The sequence below is a fragment of the Miscanthus floridulus genome, chromosome 1, assembly GCF_019320115.1.
Source record: "Miscanthus floridulus cultivar M001 chromosome 1, ASM1932011v1, whole genome shotgun sequence".
Lineage (NCBI taxonomy): Eukaryota > Viridiplantae > Streptophyta > Magnoliopsida > Poales > Poaceae > Miscanthus > Miscanthus floridulus.
The window spans coordinates 185,626,702-185,640,748 of NC_089580.1; the positions used below are offsets into that span (position 1 = coordinate 185,626,702).

Below are 14,047 nucleotides of genomic sequence, written 5' to 3' on the forward strand. Positions count from 1 at the left end.
TAGTGGTACCAAAGGTTCTGGAGTTGCGACGGTCAATTCTTGAAGAAGCACATGCTACTAGGTTATCTATTCATCTAGGAAGTAATAAGATGTACTATAACTTGAAACAGAGGTTTTGGTGGACCAAAATGAAGATAGAAATTGCCCGGTATATAGCAAAATATGATACTTGCAAAAGGTGAAAGCTATACATTTAAGGTCTGCGGGAGAGTTACAGCCATTACCTATTCCAGCTTGGAAGTGGGAGGATATTAGTATGGACTTTATTGTTGGTCTACCCAAGACATCAAAAGGTTTTGATTCAATATGGGTCATTGTAGATCGACTAACTAAGTCAGCACATTTTCTTCGAGTCAAGAGTATATATCCTACTATCCAGTATGCCAAGATGTATTTAGCCAGAATCATGAGTCTACATAGAGTGCCAAAGACCATTGTGTCAGATAGGGGTACACAGTTTGTCTCTAGCTTTTGGAAACAATTGCATTCTTCATTGGGTACCAAACTACTATATAGTACAACTTATCATCCACAAACCGATGGTCAGACTAAAAGGGTCAATCAAGTACTTGAAGATATGTTAAGGTGTGTCCTTAACTATTCCAAGAAGTGGGATGAATATTTGCCTTTGGCTGAATTCTCATACAATAATAGTTATCAAGAGAGCATTAGAATGGCTCTGTTTGAAGCCCTTTATGGTCGTAGATGCAGAATATCACTGAGTTGGTCTGAACCCGGGGAAAGAAGATTCTTTGGAGTTAACCTCGTGAAAGAAACAGAAGACAAGGTTAGGCAAATACAAAGTAATTTGAAGATAGCTTAGTCTAGGCAAAAGAGTTATGCAGATAAACGACATAGGCCTTTAGTGTTTAACAAGGGAGATTTTGTATATCTAAAGGTATCACCAAAGAAGGAAGTTACCCGTTTTGGTATTAAAGGCAAGTTGGCACCTCGATATTTTGGGCCATTTCAAATTTTAGAGAGGTATGGAAAAGTGGCATATCACTTGAAGCTACCCAACATCTTTTAGCTATGCATGATGTGTTCTATGTTTCTCAATTAAATAAGTGTCTCCAAGTGCCTGAGCAGAATATTGAGGTTGAAGGAGTGGAACTTGAACATGATTTGACCTATTCCGAATATCCTATCCGAGTTCTGGATCAGAAAGATAGTGTCACACGAAGGAGGACAATCAAGTTCTACAAGATACAATGGAATCAACATTCCGAAGAAGAAGCTACTTGGGAATCCGAAGATTACTTGTTAGAAAAATTTCCAGAGTTTCTTGTGTCAATATAGAATAATATTAGTCTGCTTTATTGCTAAGAATCATGTTTGTAAAGGGACCTTAGCTGTTTTATGGACAGATTTTGTATGTGTTCGTGCGACACATTTCTTTTTCCATTACCTACCCTATGGCTTTGAATCTCGGGACAAGATTTCTTTTAGGGGGAAGGATTGTAACACCTCGGGTGTTTAATACTAAAATATGCCATGTCATCATATGCCGAATTTTTTACTTTTTAGCCCTTTTTCGAAAGTTTCTCACAAATAGACCCCTGGCGGAAAGAATTCAAAAATGGACCCTAGCTCGGCGCCACCGATGCTGGCGCCGAGCTCGGCGCCAGCGTCCCTGGTGCCGAGCCCCTGGGCTAGGGCAAACTTACATGGAAGGAAGCTCGGCGCCAGTCACTCTGGCGCCGAACTCGGCGCCGTTGACGCTGGCGCCAAGCATGCCAAAATGGATATATAAAATTTTACCCTAGTTTTATCGTGAGATGGATATATAGAATTTTGGCTAAGTCCCTAAATTTATCATGAGATGGACATGCTGAATTTTGTTAAGCCTGAATTTTTACCATGACTTAGAGACTAGAATTACCATGGATATGTAATTTGAATTTTATTGTGACTTGGATATGTTACAATCTGTCTAAATCTGTGATTTTACCATGAGATGGACATATGTATATTTACCACGAGATGGTCTGATTTTTTACCGTGGTTAAGTCCAAACTTGACGAGACTTATTTTGTTGTCATATCCTCAGAGAGTACTCAAACTCGTAGTAAGGTATTAAATTGAGTTGCTATACAAATTTAGAAGATAAAATATCGCAAACATGTCAATTCACTGCTACAAAATAGCACTGTATTCAAACTTGTGGTCACTATTTGGCCATGTTAAAAACTAATTTAGGTTTAGGTCCAAAAATAAAGTTTGTTGTACTCAACTCAAACTACAACTTCTATTAAAGGTCAAACTTTATATTAAAAAAACTATAGTTTTACTGTGGTCAAAACTGCATCATGAAAAAGGGTGTTAACTATTGATCCAACACTTAGAAACAATTTTAGGCTCGTTCATCAACATGAACCCTAGATCATTTTTTATCCTAAGTATTTCTATGTTGTTTTAAGTGCTCAAATATCAAGTCAGTGTAAAACTCTAGAGTTAGCCACATTTCTCAATATCCATTTTTGCATATGTCTGTCCCATAAATTTCAGCATGTCCATCTCATGGTAAATTTAAAGACTAGGGTACGAATTTCAGCATGTCCATCTCATGGTAAATTTCAGCATGTCCCACAAATTTCAGCATGTCCACAAATTTCCGAGCTCGGCGCCAACATCTACGGCGCCGAGCTCGGCGCTAGAGTGACTGGCGCCGAGCTTCCTTCCATGTAAGTTTGCCCCAGCCCAGGGGCTCGGCGCCAGGGACGCTGGCGCCGAGCTCGGCGCCAGCATCGGTGGCGTCGAGCTAGGGTCCATTTTCTGAATTCTTTCCGCCAGGGGTCTATTTGTGAGAAACTTTCGAAAAAAGGGCTAAAAAGTAAAAAATTCGGTATGTGTTGAATTGTATTGTTTGAATCAAGTTCAAAATTTTGTGAAAATTTTGATATGCATACACTAAAACAAGTTTACCTTTATGTGGTATGTGTTGAATTGTATTGTTTGAATCAAGTTCAAAATTTTGTTTGGATTTGAATTTTCAAGAAAAACCCTGATTTTCAGTATTTAAATCCTACCCTAAAAACTCATTTCAAAATCTAAGCATATTTTGGGGTTAAGCCTAAAAGCAAAAGTGTAGAGCTTGTCAAGTTATACAAAGTTTGTTTTTGGAGTTTTCAAAGTTGTTATGAAAAATTTGAAGTAATTTGAAAAGGCGAAGTTCTTTAAATGTCCCCTATTTGAATTCAAATTTGCATTTCAAAATGTAGACTGAATTAGGGGGTGGTTATAAAAGCAAAGTTGTAGAACTTTGAGTTTTGAGCAACTTTTATTTTTGGAGATTTTTGAGTTGTTATACAAATTTGGGAGTAATTTGGCTTTGAAAACGAATGGCAATTTTGTAAATAAGTGGAACAGTGCCATGGCGATCGCCCCACCATCGGCGTGCTTCTCCTGGCTTCCAGTCGCGCATGTGGCCGCCCTTGGCTTTGTGCTGGCGCGGAGAAGGCCACGATGTGTCTTCCTCTTGCTTCTTTGGCCGCCCTATAAAGCTCAGACGTCGTCGCCGTTCTTCCTTCCTCTTTCTCTGTTTTCCCGATGCCACCGCCGCTGCTCTGTCGTGCGTTTACCATTGCCGTAGTGCCTCACCATCACAGCCAAACCTATCCTAGCTTCGTATTCTCCTTGTGAACCCAGTCCTCTAGCCGTTGTCACCTAATTCCGTTGGGAACCCGCTGCGCACGCTTTTCTTCCTCGCGGCCGGCAGCATCACTGGTGATCTCGTTTCACCGCGGCCAGCGCTCTTCGGTGAGTCTTGGCTCTTGCTCAGTGTACCTACAGCTTCATCTTGGTGCCATGGTGCTTAATACCTCATTGCTTGGTCAATTTGTCCATCACAGTCACCGGTTGACCGCCGTCGTCGTTGTTTGCGCCGCCGTGATCACCGTGGACGTCGACCAACATCTCCGTTGATCCTCCGACCTCGCTCTTTGCTCCATCGCGTTCGAGGTGAGCTGCTGGACATTCCTGTGCCATTTATTTAATCGCTACCGGGCTCCTATCGCTGGTGTAGTGTCGCCGAGCCACCGCATCCGCCATGGCCGGAGTCAGGCTTGTATCGTGTTGTAATTAATCTCCGTAGTGCCATAAATCGATGCGCCTAGTCATGGTGAACGTGTTGGTATCTTCGCCGTCGCTGTTGGTCTCACCGTCAGCGAGGAAGCGTCGGTCAGCGCCATCGTCGCCGTAGTCAAACGCGAGAGGATGAAGATGACATGTGGGGTCACCTTGTCAGTGACTCAGTGGTTTGAAAATGGATTTTTCTATTTTACAGATTTGAATGAATAGTAATGTGATTTGTTATTTTTGTGTAGATTTATTTAGAGCTCCAAAAATTATGAAAATTTTTGTGTGACCTCTCTGTGATGTATATTATTTAAGAAAAATATGAAATGTTGATTTGAAGTAATTTTTAAATATGATAAAAATTGCTCAATTAATTAATAAGTGAGTTTCCATTATTTTTCTAGCCTTAATTAATTATCAAAAAATTATGAAAATTATTTTTCCACTTAGTTATCATGTAATGAACATTTTAGAAAAATTTTGAGCTCAATTAGAATAAGTTGATTTATTTCATAATTTTGAATTAAATAATTAATTCATAAAAGCAAATAGTAACCTTTAATGATTTAGGTTTTGTTTGAAATTTTGGATTTAGTGATGACCTTGGATCATTAGTTGGTAATGATCCTTGGCAATTGATGTATGTGTTACGAAAAAGGTTTAGTTCGTTTGACTTGCAACTGTACCGCGAAGGAAAGTTATATTCGAATTGTTAATTTTGCATCCATCATCAAGCATCATGTTTCGTATCCCGCATCATATTAAACATGGCATTGTTACTATGTGTAGTGAACAAAGGTGAACACGTGGTAGTTAATCAAGTTGCAGAGGAGGTTAATCCGTCTGTTGAGGTCGGATCTGATAATTGTGGAACGTCGCAGGAACCTAACTTTTCCGTCAACGAAGGCAAGCCCCGGATGCATTTAAACCTACCTTGTGTTTTACAAGTTTTTATCGCTTTTTCTTTTATATACTGCATTAAGTGATTAGGAGTCAAGTGGAAACCTAATTGGTGCATTACCAACCTTGTTTTTCCATATCTACCTTGTTACTAGTTTTACTTCGTAAATGCCTAGTTATGCTTAGCCATGCTTAGATAGATAAAAGTCGGGTGATTACCTGTCACCCACGAGTTTTAAATGAATCTTTGGTTACGTTCGGTTACTTATGTTATCATGAGATATGAGCATGTGGAGTAATAAATCTAGACCGGGTGGACTCGGTGTGTGAGAGCCACAAGACGTGGAGGTCTTGTGAGCGGCTTCTTTCCGCCTATGTCGATTAAGGTTCATCCGTTGTTGAATTGCATGAGGTGAGACTTTGTAGTACTAACCACATACTCCGGTAAGCCTTAACTAGGCTATTCTATTACGAGAATGGCTACTCGCGCACTGGGAGTGGAGAGATGGCGGGAATAGCGTGTACCTACGTGGCAATGGGCTGGATTGGTGGAGTACTATATTCTCGGGTGGCGCGGACCCGTTCTTGTTTTAGAGGATCTGAGGACAGGTTGGTATATATAGGTCAGGGACCTGCATACGTCGTGTGGTCTGGAATTCCCAGCTGGGTTTATAATCGGTTCGAATCGTCGTTGCTCCTCGGTTATGGAGACTCAACTCACTGTTCATCATCGTAGTTAATAACTGAAACTTGAGTAAGGTTTGAGAAAGAGTTTGATATGAAGTTCATGATCTCATTATAGATCATGGCAGATTCATATGTGGTTCTTATAAAGTTTTATATGTTGAAGTAAAGAATTTTGTTAAAGAGCTTTTACGCAAAAGAACTTTGATTATTGCTAAAGCCATACCTTGAATCCCTGAGCCTACATTCCTGAGTCTTCTCAGTTTTTATTCCGGTTAAGTATTGTTGAGTACTTTTGTACTCAGGGTTCATTGACCCTTGTTGTAGGTGAGCCTCATGAGCAGGTCTATTTTGGACCTTGTTGCATGACTGTTGTTCAGGTCGATGACGATAAATGAATGTGTGATCCTTGGACAGGATGCTTATTTTGTGTGTTATGTTTATGTTAATTATGCCACTCCACTACTTCTATGGTTTGTAATAATTATCGAACTTAGTTTGTAAGGTTTGAAACAACTGGTTTGTAAATTAAGTTATCGTAAGACTTCCGCTATTTTACTCTGATGTGTATATTTGAATAAATGTTGTAATACTGCAATGACTCTGTAATGTGATCCTGCTCGAAAATCGTGGATGATTCGAGGTTCCCCGAGGACACCTGACAGACTTCTTAAGTTACCAGGAACATATGTATAGTTGTCAAAGGTTGTTGGACAGTGACAAGTGCATGTGGGTCCTATAATTTAGGAGGTTCTACCACATGTGCGTGGCCCAAGAGTGGCGGCAACAGACCAGCCCAGCAGGGCATGTGGTAACGGCGCGGGCGGCCCAGGCGCAGCGAGCGTGGCCCAACGCGGGGGCGAGGCGCGAGCGGCCTAGCAACCGGAAGCGGCCGGTCGACGCGTGGCCCAACGCGGATGAGCCCAAGCGCGATGGCAGTTTTGCACAAATGTCCCCACGCTTTCTATCTAATTAGTATGCTACTGTTCATATGAGTCATGAGATTTACGTTGGGAGCCCTGGAAAAGCTTCTATTCCTTTCCTCCGTCCTTCACTCGGTCCAGAGCAGAGGAACGCATGTAGGGGCCTCACCGACGGATGGGTCCGACAGGGGAGGGCACCACTGCGATGATGGGCTGGCCGGCTCCTAGTGTGGGTTCCTCTATGACCCCAAAGGTGTCGCAGTACGGTCAGAGGTGGTGCTAGGCGTCGGGACCACACACAGCGGTGATCGTAGTGCAGAGCAGAGGAGCATCGGGGCAAAGTCGATTCCGGTGGGGTAGCCACCGATGGCGTCGGCCTCACTCGTACCTGACCCCGGCCCAGCAGCGGTGGCTTGTGGCGGCTCGGTGGTGGTGGGCCCAGCGGCGAACAACGGTGAGGAGTGCGGCAAAGGGCGGCTCCTCGGCACCGGCAGACATGGCGTGCCCGCGGCTAGGGTGGTGTTGTGGAGGCAGAGCCCTGTGGCGGCATCGGCAGTAGGGCGGGCTAGCGCGGACGACGACGGGGTTAGCGGTGGACTAGTGTGGCGGTGGTCGAGGCATCATCGTGGTGCAGTAGGCCCAGCGTGGGCTGAGGGGCTCGCGCGCGCATCGCTCCCTTGCGAGGGTGATCGGCGACGGCGGACGGTGGCGGCCGTAGCCCAGTGATGCAGGGCTACAGCACCAGCGTGGCCTGAGGAACTCGCGCGCAGCGCGCACACGTGATGGGGTAGGGCAACGGTGGGCGCGGCCACGGGCGTGTGCTGCAGGGCAGCGACAGCCACAAACAGCAGCAGCAGCCGAACAAGAGGGGACACCGACTAGGGCTTGGTGGGGAATGGCACAACTGAGGGGCTGGGGAGCGGCTGTAGGAAGGGAGGTGCGGTAGCAACACTTCTCCCACTGACTCGGTCACGGCGACGCAGAGGACGAGAGCACGAGAGAGACCAAGAGGATTGAAGGAAAGAGAGCAAGTGAGAGATGGGGAGGAAAAGTGGGAAGGAGACAGCAGCGGCTCTGTCATCTGCTTCATAAACACGGCATGGGCAGGATGGCCTGGCACAACATGGCCGGTAGGGCCAGGCCAGGCAGCGACGCATCCCATCGTCACTACGTCTGGGGCCACGGTTACGTACAGCGCCATTCAAGACGGTGTGACGATGCTGGCCAGAGCAGGCAGTAGCGGCAGGGCCAGCAGCGGTGCAGCAGGCCTCGGCCGCCCGCAGCAGCAAGGCAACGAATGGAGCAGTGCAGTGCATGGCCAGGGCAGTACGTAGCGGCGTCGGTAGCGCGGCCGCAGAGGTGAGAATGGCAACGAGGCCAGCACACAGCAAGACAGCGACGAGGCTAGGTGTGCACACAGGCGTCCATGAGTGCGTTGTGTATGTGGTGTGTTTTACCAAAATATATAAATAATTATGTAATTACAAATATATCATTATGTCTTTATCACTAATATCCATACACACATGCATATATTACTGTATGTTTAAACGTATACTTATCTATAGAGATACACTCGGGAAGAAATAAGTTTGTACACTACTTTAATTAATGGGGAATTTTGCTGCAGGACATCGCTAAAAAGCCTAATATGCTGACGGACACCGCTAAGAGCGAAATTTGCCCAGTACCATTACAAAATCGCGTCCATTTGCTGAAACACACCGCACCGAATATTTTATTCATTTATCAGATTTGCGGAGAGAGAAGGTGGGGAAAATGACTCTTCTGTCCTCATCTTCAACCTTGGGCTGCCCACGGCTTCAAACCTGGGCTCCTTGGCCTGGAACTTCTGCTTGGCATACACGTCCATGTAGTCGCCGAACACGTACTTCGGGTACGCCTCCCCACCGCTGGCCACCGCCACCGGCGAGATGGTGGCCTCGTTGGCCGGGTTGTAGAAGGAGGCGATGGAGCGGCGGTTGCCATCGCGCATGGGCAGCACGTGGTGCCACGCGCTGCGGTAGCGGCCGTTACTGAGCACCTCGATCTGGTCGCCGGTGTTGACGACGATGGCGCCCGTGAGCGGCTGCACGTCGGTCCACTGGCCGTCCTTGAGCACCTCTAGGCCGCCGACCTTGTCGTCCTGGAATAGCAGGATGACGCCGCCGGCGTCGGTGTGCGCGCGCAGGCCCGTGATGAGGTCCGGGCGCGGGCACGGCGGGTAGTGGCTGACCTTGGTGCCGAAGAAGGGCTCATGCCGGCAGTCGTCGGAGAAGGCAGCCTTGATGCTGCCCCTGCCGAGGCCGAGGTTCTCGTCCATGGCCTCCATGACGCGCTCGGCGAGCTTCCGCAGCTCGGTGCGGTACTCGCGCATGGTCTCCTTGAACGCCGGCGGGTCGGACGGCCACTGGCAGCCATCGTGGATGTAGAAGATGTCCTCCCAGTCCAGGTCGTCCACGGGCGCCACCTCCTCGCCGCGCCGCTCCGCGTCGACGAGCGCCTCCAGCGTGCGCCCAAGGTTGAAGACGAGGGCAGAAGAGTCATTTTCCCCACCTTCTCTCTCCGTAAATCTGATAAATGAATAAAATATTCGGTGCAGTGTGTTTCAGCAAATGAACGCGATTTTGTAATGGTACTGGGCAAATTTCGCTCTTGGCGGTGTCCGTCAGTATATTAGGCTTTTTAGCGATGTCCTGCAGCAAAATTCCCCTTAATTAATATAGCAACATACTTATCAAAACATAATACATGAGTGTATATATACCTATATATATCTCTAGCGGTTTACTACTTAGACACTTAGCAACACCTAAGCACAAGAAAAATTTCAACAAAGCTCGAATTTAATTTAGATTCAAAAGCTATATATATAACGTTTTATTTAATAATGTATTTTATTTCATTCTATTTTTAAGTTCTCTTCTACTCTAATCTTGCTCTAATTTATTATTAACAAGTTAAAAATTACACGTTTAGTGCTAAAGGGCTCATGTAACACTGGAGGTGTTACAGGCTCCGCCTCGCCCGACCTCGAGGCCGCGATCTCCGCCTCGCCCGACCTCTGGGGGCGGGCTCCGCCTCACCTGACCCTAAGGCCGCGGGCTCTGCCTCGCCCGACCCTTGGGTTTGTGCTCCGCCTCGCCCGACCCCAAGACCACGGGCTCCGCCACGCCAGACCCCTTGGGTGCGGGCTCCGTCTCACCCAACGGGGACCCATATCGCCATCAACCACTCTAGGTCCAAGCGTATGGGCCTGTGTCAAAACTCTAACACCAAGGAAGAAACCGGCACGCCCCGATGTAACCCGCGGCCACGATGGGCCATACCTGAGGATTCACATCAAGAACAGTGTCGGGCGTACCGGTGCTGTTCTGCCTAACCCTCGTACGAACACTGACAGGCGCGTCAGTTCACCACGACGTCCGCCAGAACGGAATGGAGCGCCATGACTGGTGGATGACGGCTGCGCATGGCGCTAGTGACGGATAGGACCGCGACGTGGAGCCGTCCCTGTTGACATCTACAGGGTTGGCGGGACTCGCATGAAGGAGAAGAAGAACCCGGCGAGCCTGAAGGCCTTCATCTCTCTCGCTCTTCTCCTTTTCCTCCGCTATAACCCGCGCTTTCCCTTAGCCTATAAAGGAAAAGCAGGGCGGCCCATGAAGGGGAGCCCGAACCGATCGACCCATCATGATCCGATACAGATCCACACAAGAGCACGACACGAACGCACAGCTGAGCAGCGATCGAGCTCTCAGCACCCACTCACTCCTTTCACCAGAGACTTGGGATCATTTCCCTCTCTCACCCGTTTGTAACCCCTACTACAAACTTTCGGTGCTAGTAACACGAGCAATAACGTCGAACTGGACGTATGGACTTTCTGTCCGAACCAGTATAAACCTCGTATCCTCTAACACACCATCCGAGCCAGACGCGTAATAATACAAATTTACTCGTCGGTGGTAACTCGAAACACCGACACGGTGTAAGGGGACGGGGAATGGGACATGGTTTGAATCGGTGTAAGGGGACGGGGGAATTGGGGGAAGGGACCTAGCATGAAATGCGAGTTTCAATCGGTGTAAAGGGGACGGGTAAATGGACAGGTGAATAAGTTTTAATCGGTGTAAAGGCGAGTCTCAATCGGTGTAAAGGGGACAGGTGAATAGACAGGTGAATAAGTTTTAATCGGTGTAAAGGGGACAGGTGAATAAGTTTTAATCGGTGTAAAGGGGACAGGTGAATAAGAATTGGGGGAAGGTGTAAAGGGTATGGGTGAATTGGGGAAAGGAATCGAGCGTCGCTGACGTGACGTGACGCTCACGCACAGAGGAGAAAAGGAGAAGGACCGGAAGACTAAGCGTGAGTGATATTAGAATCTGAATGTTTTTTTAGTCTGATGAGGAAATGCATAGGAACCCATGAAAAATGCACGCAATAATATAAAAGCCAAAATTCGGAACTGGAAATAGATAAAAAAAATGCAGGCAGTGCTGTTAAGGCCAAAATTTGACACCGTAAAGATACAGTTATAGAGCAATCTTATCCCATATAAATATGCCAGACCCAGCGGAATCCGCAAGGGCATGCTACAAACGTTAACACATGAAGGGAAAACTGGCCAGATGAAGCAAATCTGGATTTTAGGCACGTTACACATCTTGTCCAAAAACAAAATTTACATAAGCTAGGGTCAACACAATAAAGATTGAAGTCACCTTTCTGCACCATCTCTCACGCCCTCTATTCTGTAGTCTAGTGCTTAGGCTTTACTAACGCTAAGCAGCATGAAGCTAAAGCATCAGATGCATCAAGAATTGGTGGCAGCGTGAACGGGGGCAGAACACCGCCTTTCTCATGCACGTCCGTCACGGCAGTCCCGCCAAGTGTGCGAGCCATTGCAGCCTGCTGCTTATTGAGTCCCTCCATGATGCATGAGAATGCTGCAAAGGTGGCACAGCTTTGAAGCAACGCTTGTGGTGCTCCTGATAAAAGAAAAACAAACATGTAAGAGAATTATTATAAGACAAAATCCCCAAGAACTGAATGAGTTTTAGAATAATGGGACTCCAAATAGTATTTCAAGGCAGTACATGGACAAATACCCACTTCCTCCGGAACTTGAAACAATTGGCCACATACTAACGGTTGAGCGCTAAAATGTAATGCAGTTATAGCCATTGATAATCACTATGCATGGCTAGTGCCAGAAAGCAATGAAACATGCAACTATCAAGCAAAACACATAAAAATGTTTCTAGTGTATCACTAGCCAAGTGCTGGTCGCGATCCCCATCAAACTATGATTTATCAAAACATTTGTTTTCTTTGTAAAAGAAGGGTATCGTTTCTCTCAAAGAAGGTGCTGATGGCAATTTATGAAATTGAGTACCATGTGCAACTGAGCATGTTTATAAACCACTAGTCCAATTCACAATTCATTAGCAAAAATGAATTATCTGATAAAACTTGGGCTAACCACTAGTCAGCGCAAAATAATGCAAGAAAGATTTAGTTTCGCTGACTGTAAAAATAATGCGGGATGAACTCATGAGGCAAGGTTCATGGAAACTTTTTCATTTCATCCTCAGTGTCTAACCCATGAAAAATGCATAGAATCTGAAAACGGTACGGATATTTTCCGACCGTATTCGAAACCGAATCCGTTTAGAGGGGTTGAGATCTGTCCGTATCCGAGTCCGGATATCCAACATCCGATACCGTATCCGTATCCGAATACTCAAATCGCATATTTATGATGTCGATATCCAATCGTATCCTATCCGACATAGTTGACACTATCCGTATTCGAATCCGAATCCGGACAGAAATATGAAAACAAATGTAATATCGGTGATATCCGTCCGTATCCGATCCGTTTTCATCCCTAATGTACACCCAAAATGGAACATTTAAGATTCATCCTCCAAACGGTAGAATTCTAACCAAACATGACACTAGCTATCTCAATTCAAGCAGTTCATATAACACATGAATCCACCCTCACAAAAATTCTATGAATAACTGCTATTCCATCCAAGATGAACACATAAATATATTGACGAGGAGAGTTACACAGTACACGCAGCAACAAGATTACCAGTTACCACACGACCAAGACTGCAAATACTCATCCAAGAGAAATGAGAACAACAGTAAGCAAGAAAGTAAAAGAAAAGCTTCAGTGTAAATACCTGGAAAGCTCAAAGCAACACCAGTACAACAACCAGCTATACCAGCATTGACAACTGCCAACAGAGCATGTCAGTTCATATCCAAGTTCAGATATGTTAACAAATATATGGCCGGCTAACAAGGTATATACATACTGTCATCTTTCCCACGTAGCCTTCGCACCAAACACACGACCAAACTCTGAACTCCAGAGAGAACTGCAAAAGTCTAATCCAAGATATTTTGTGTTATATGAACAGCTGTCCAGAAACTCAGAAAGGCACATCACAATTTCTTCATCAAAGAAATATGTTTGAACAAAAACTATGATAAACGAACCTTGGCAGAGGACCCTGCATTGCTGAATGAGCCCTTAAAACCCTTCTTAGAGAGCAAGCCTTGTCCTAAGGAAGGAATCCAAGGAATTTTATATCAAGGGAACGAGCCACAAGTGTAAAACTTAAAAAAATTAAACCATGTTGATTGCACTCTTCGCAACTAGAGCAATAAGGGGCTCACTGTGCAAATAAAACAATGATCTAAATTTCAAATTAAGTCGTCATGTGATTCGTGTGAGATGCAGCGACAACCGGGAACAGTACTACCGAGGAGGGCTAACATACTAATTTGCTATGCCATGATTTGGGCAAATACTACTATATACTAGTAGGGGAGAAGGGCTTTTCTATCCTTTACGTGCCCTAAGAACCAAAATTCCACAAAGCAGAAAATATCCAGACGGCTCCTGATAATCGAAAAGAGCAGCAGGGCACAAGGTAATCGAAAATCACGGGAGTACCATATCCGAAGACGGATCCGATGAAGGCGCCGCCAGCGAAGTCCCCAGCAGAGCGGAGGACGCATACGACAGGGGTTGCGGCTAGGGGCGGCGGAGTCGCGCCACCACCGACGGGGTTGGAGCCCTCGCCGCCGAGCTCTTCGCCGTCCAACTCGGTGTCGCGCCTCGCCGCCATCTTCTCTGTTTCCTTACCGTGGCTCCCTGCTCCACCCCCCCTGCTGCCTCGTTATCTTGTCCCGTTTCGTTTCGTTCCCATAGCCCCTAGGCGGGCGGCGGCCAGGCCAAGGGTTTGTACCCAAGTTGGGAATTGGGAGTGCTAATGGGGAGGACCGATTCTGACGCGTGGGTCCGGTATGCCCATCCCTCATTAGCTGGGCTTGGTTGGGCTGCTTGACAACTATGAGCCCAAGTGCCAAACCAAACATGTCTGGTGTTTTTTCAGGCTAATATAGGAAAATCGTAGCTCACACCCTAAAAAAACCGT

The 14,047-nt window shown here is 46.1% G+C and overlaps 2 protein-coding genes across 2 annotated transcripts; both read right to left on the reverse strand.

The window, feature by feature from the left end:
• Positions 1-8,204: 8,204 nt before the first annotated feature.
• Positions 8,205-9,188, reverse strand: LOC136550970 (1-aminocyclopropane-1-carboxylate oxidase-like). The gene has a single exon (XM_066542558.1). The coding sequence runs from the start codon at positions 8,959-8,961 to the stop codon at positions 8,323-8,325; it is 639 nt and encodes a 212-aa protein (XP_066398655.1). The 5' UTR covers positions 8,962-9,188; the 3' UTR covers positions 8,205-8,322.
• Positions 9,189-11,119: 1,931 nt separating this feature from the next.
• Positions 11,120-13,849, reverse strand: LOC136550961 (mitochondrial import inner membrane translocase subunit TIM22-3-like). The gene is made up of 5 exons (XM_066542547.1): positions 13,564-13,849; positions 13,104-13,168; positions 12,920-12,992; positions 12,785-12,838; positions 11,120-11,575 (listed from the first exon to the last, which is right to left on the reverse strand). Exons 1-5 carry the CDS (start codon positions 13,736-13,738, stop codon positions 11,346-11,348), a joined length of 597 nt encoding a protein of 198 aa, XP_066398644.1. The 5' UTR covers positions 13,739-13,849; the 3' UTR covers positions 11,120-11,345.
• Positions 13,850-14,047: the final 198 nt, after the last annotated feature.

Bases quoted from the DNA above. Each gene is read 5' to 3' on its own strand.
- LOC136550970 (XM_066542558.1), bottom strand. From the start codon at position 8,961: ATGCGCGAGTACCGCACCGAGCTGCGGAAGCTCGCCGAGCGCGTCATG.
- LOC136550961 (XM_066542547.1), bottom strand. From the start codon at position 13,738: ATGGCGGCGAGGCGCGACACCGAGTTGGACGGCGAAGAGCTCGGCGGC. The intron at 12,993-13,103 runs GTTCGTTTATCA...ATCTTGGATTAG, and splicing joins ATGCAGGGTCCTCTGCCAAG to ACTTTTGCAGTTCTCTCTGG. The intron at 11,576-12,784 runs GTATTTACACTG...TTCTTTTATCAG, and splicing joins TGTTGCTTTGAGCTTTCCAG to GAGCACCACAAGCGTTGCTT.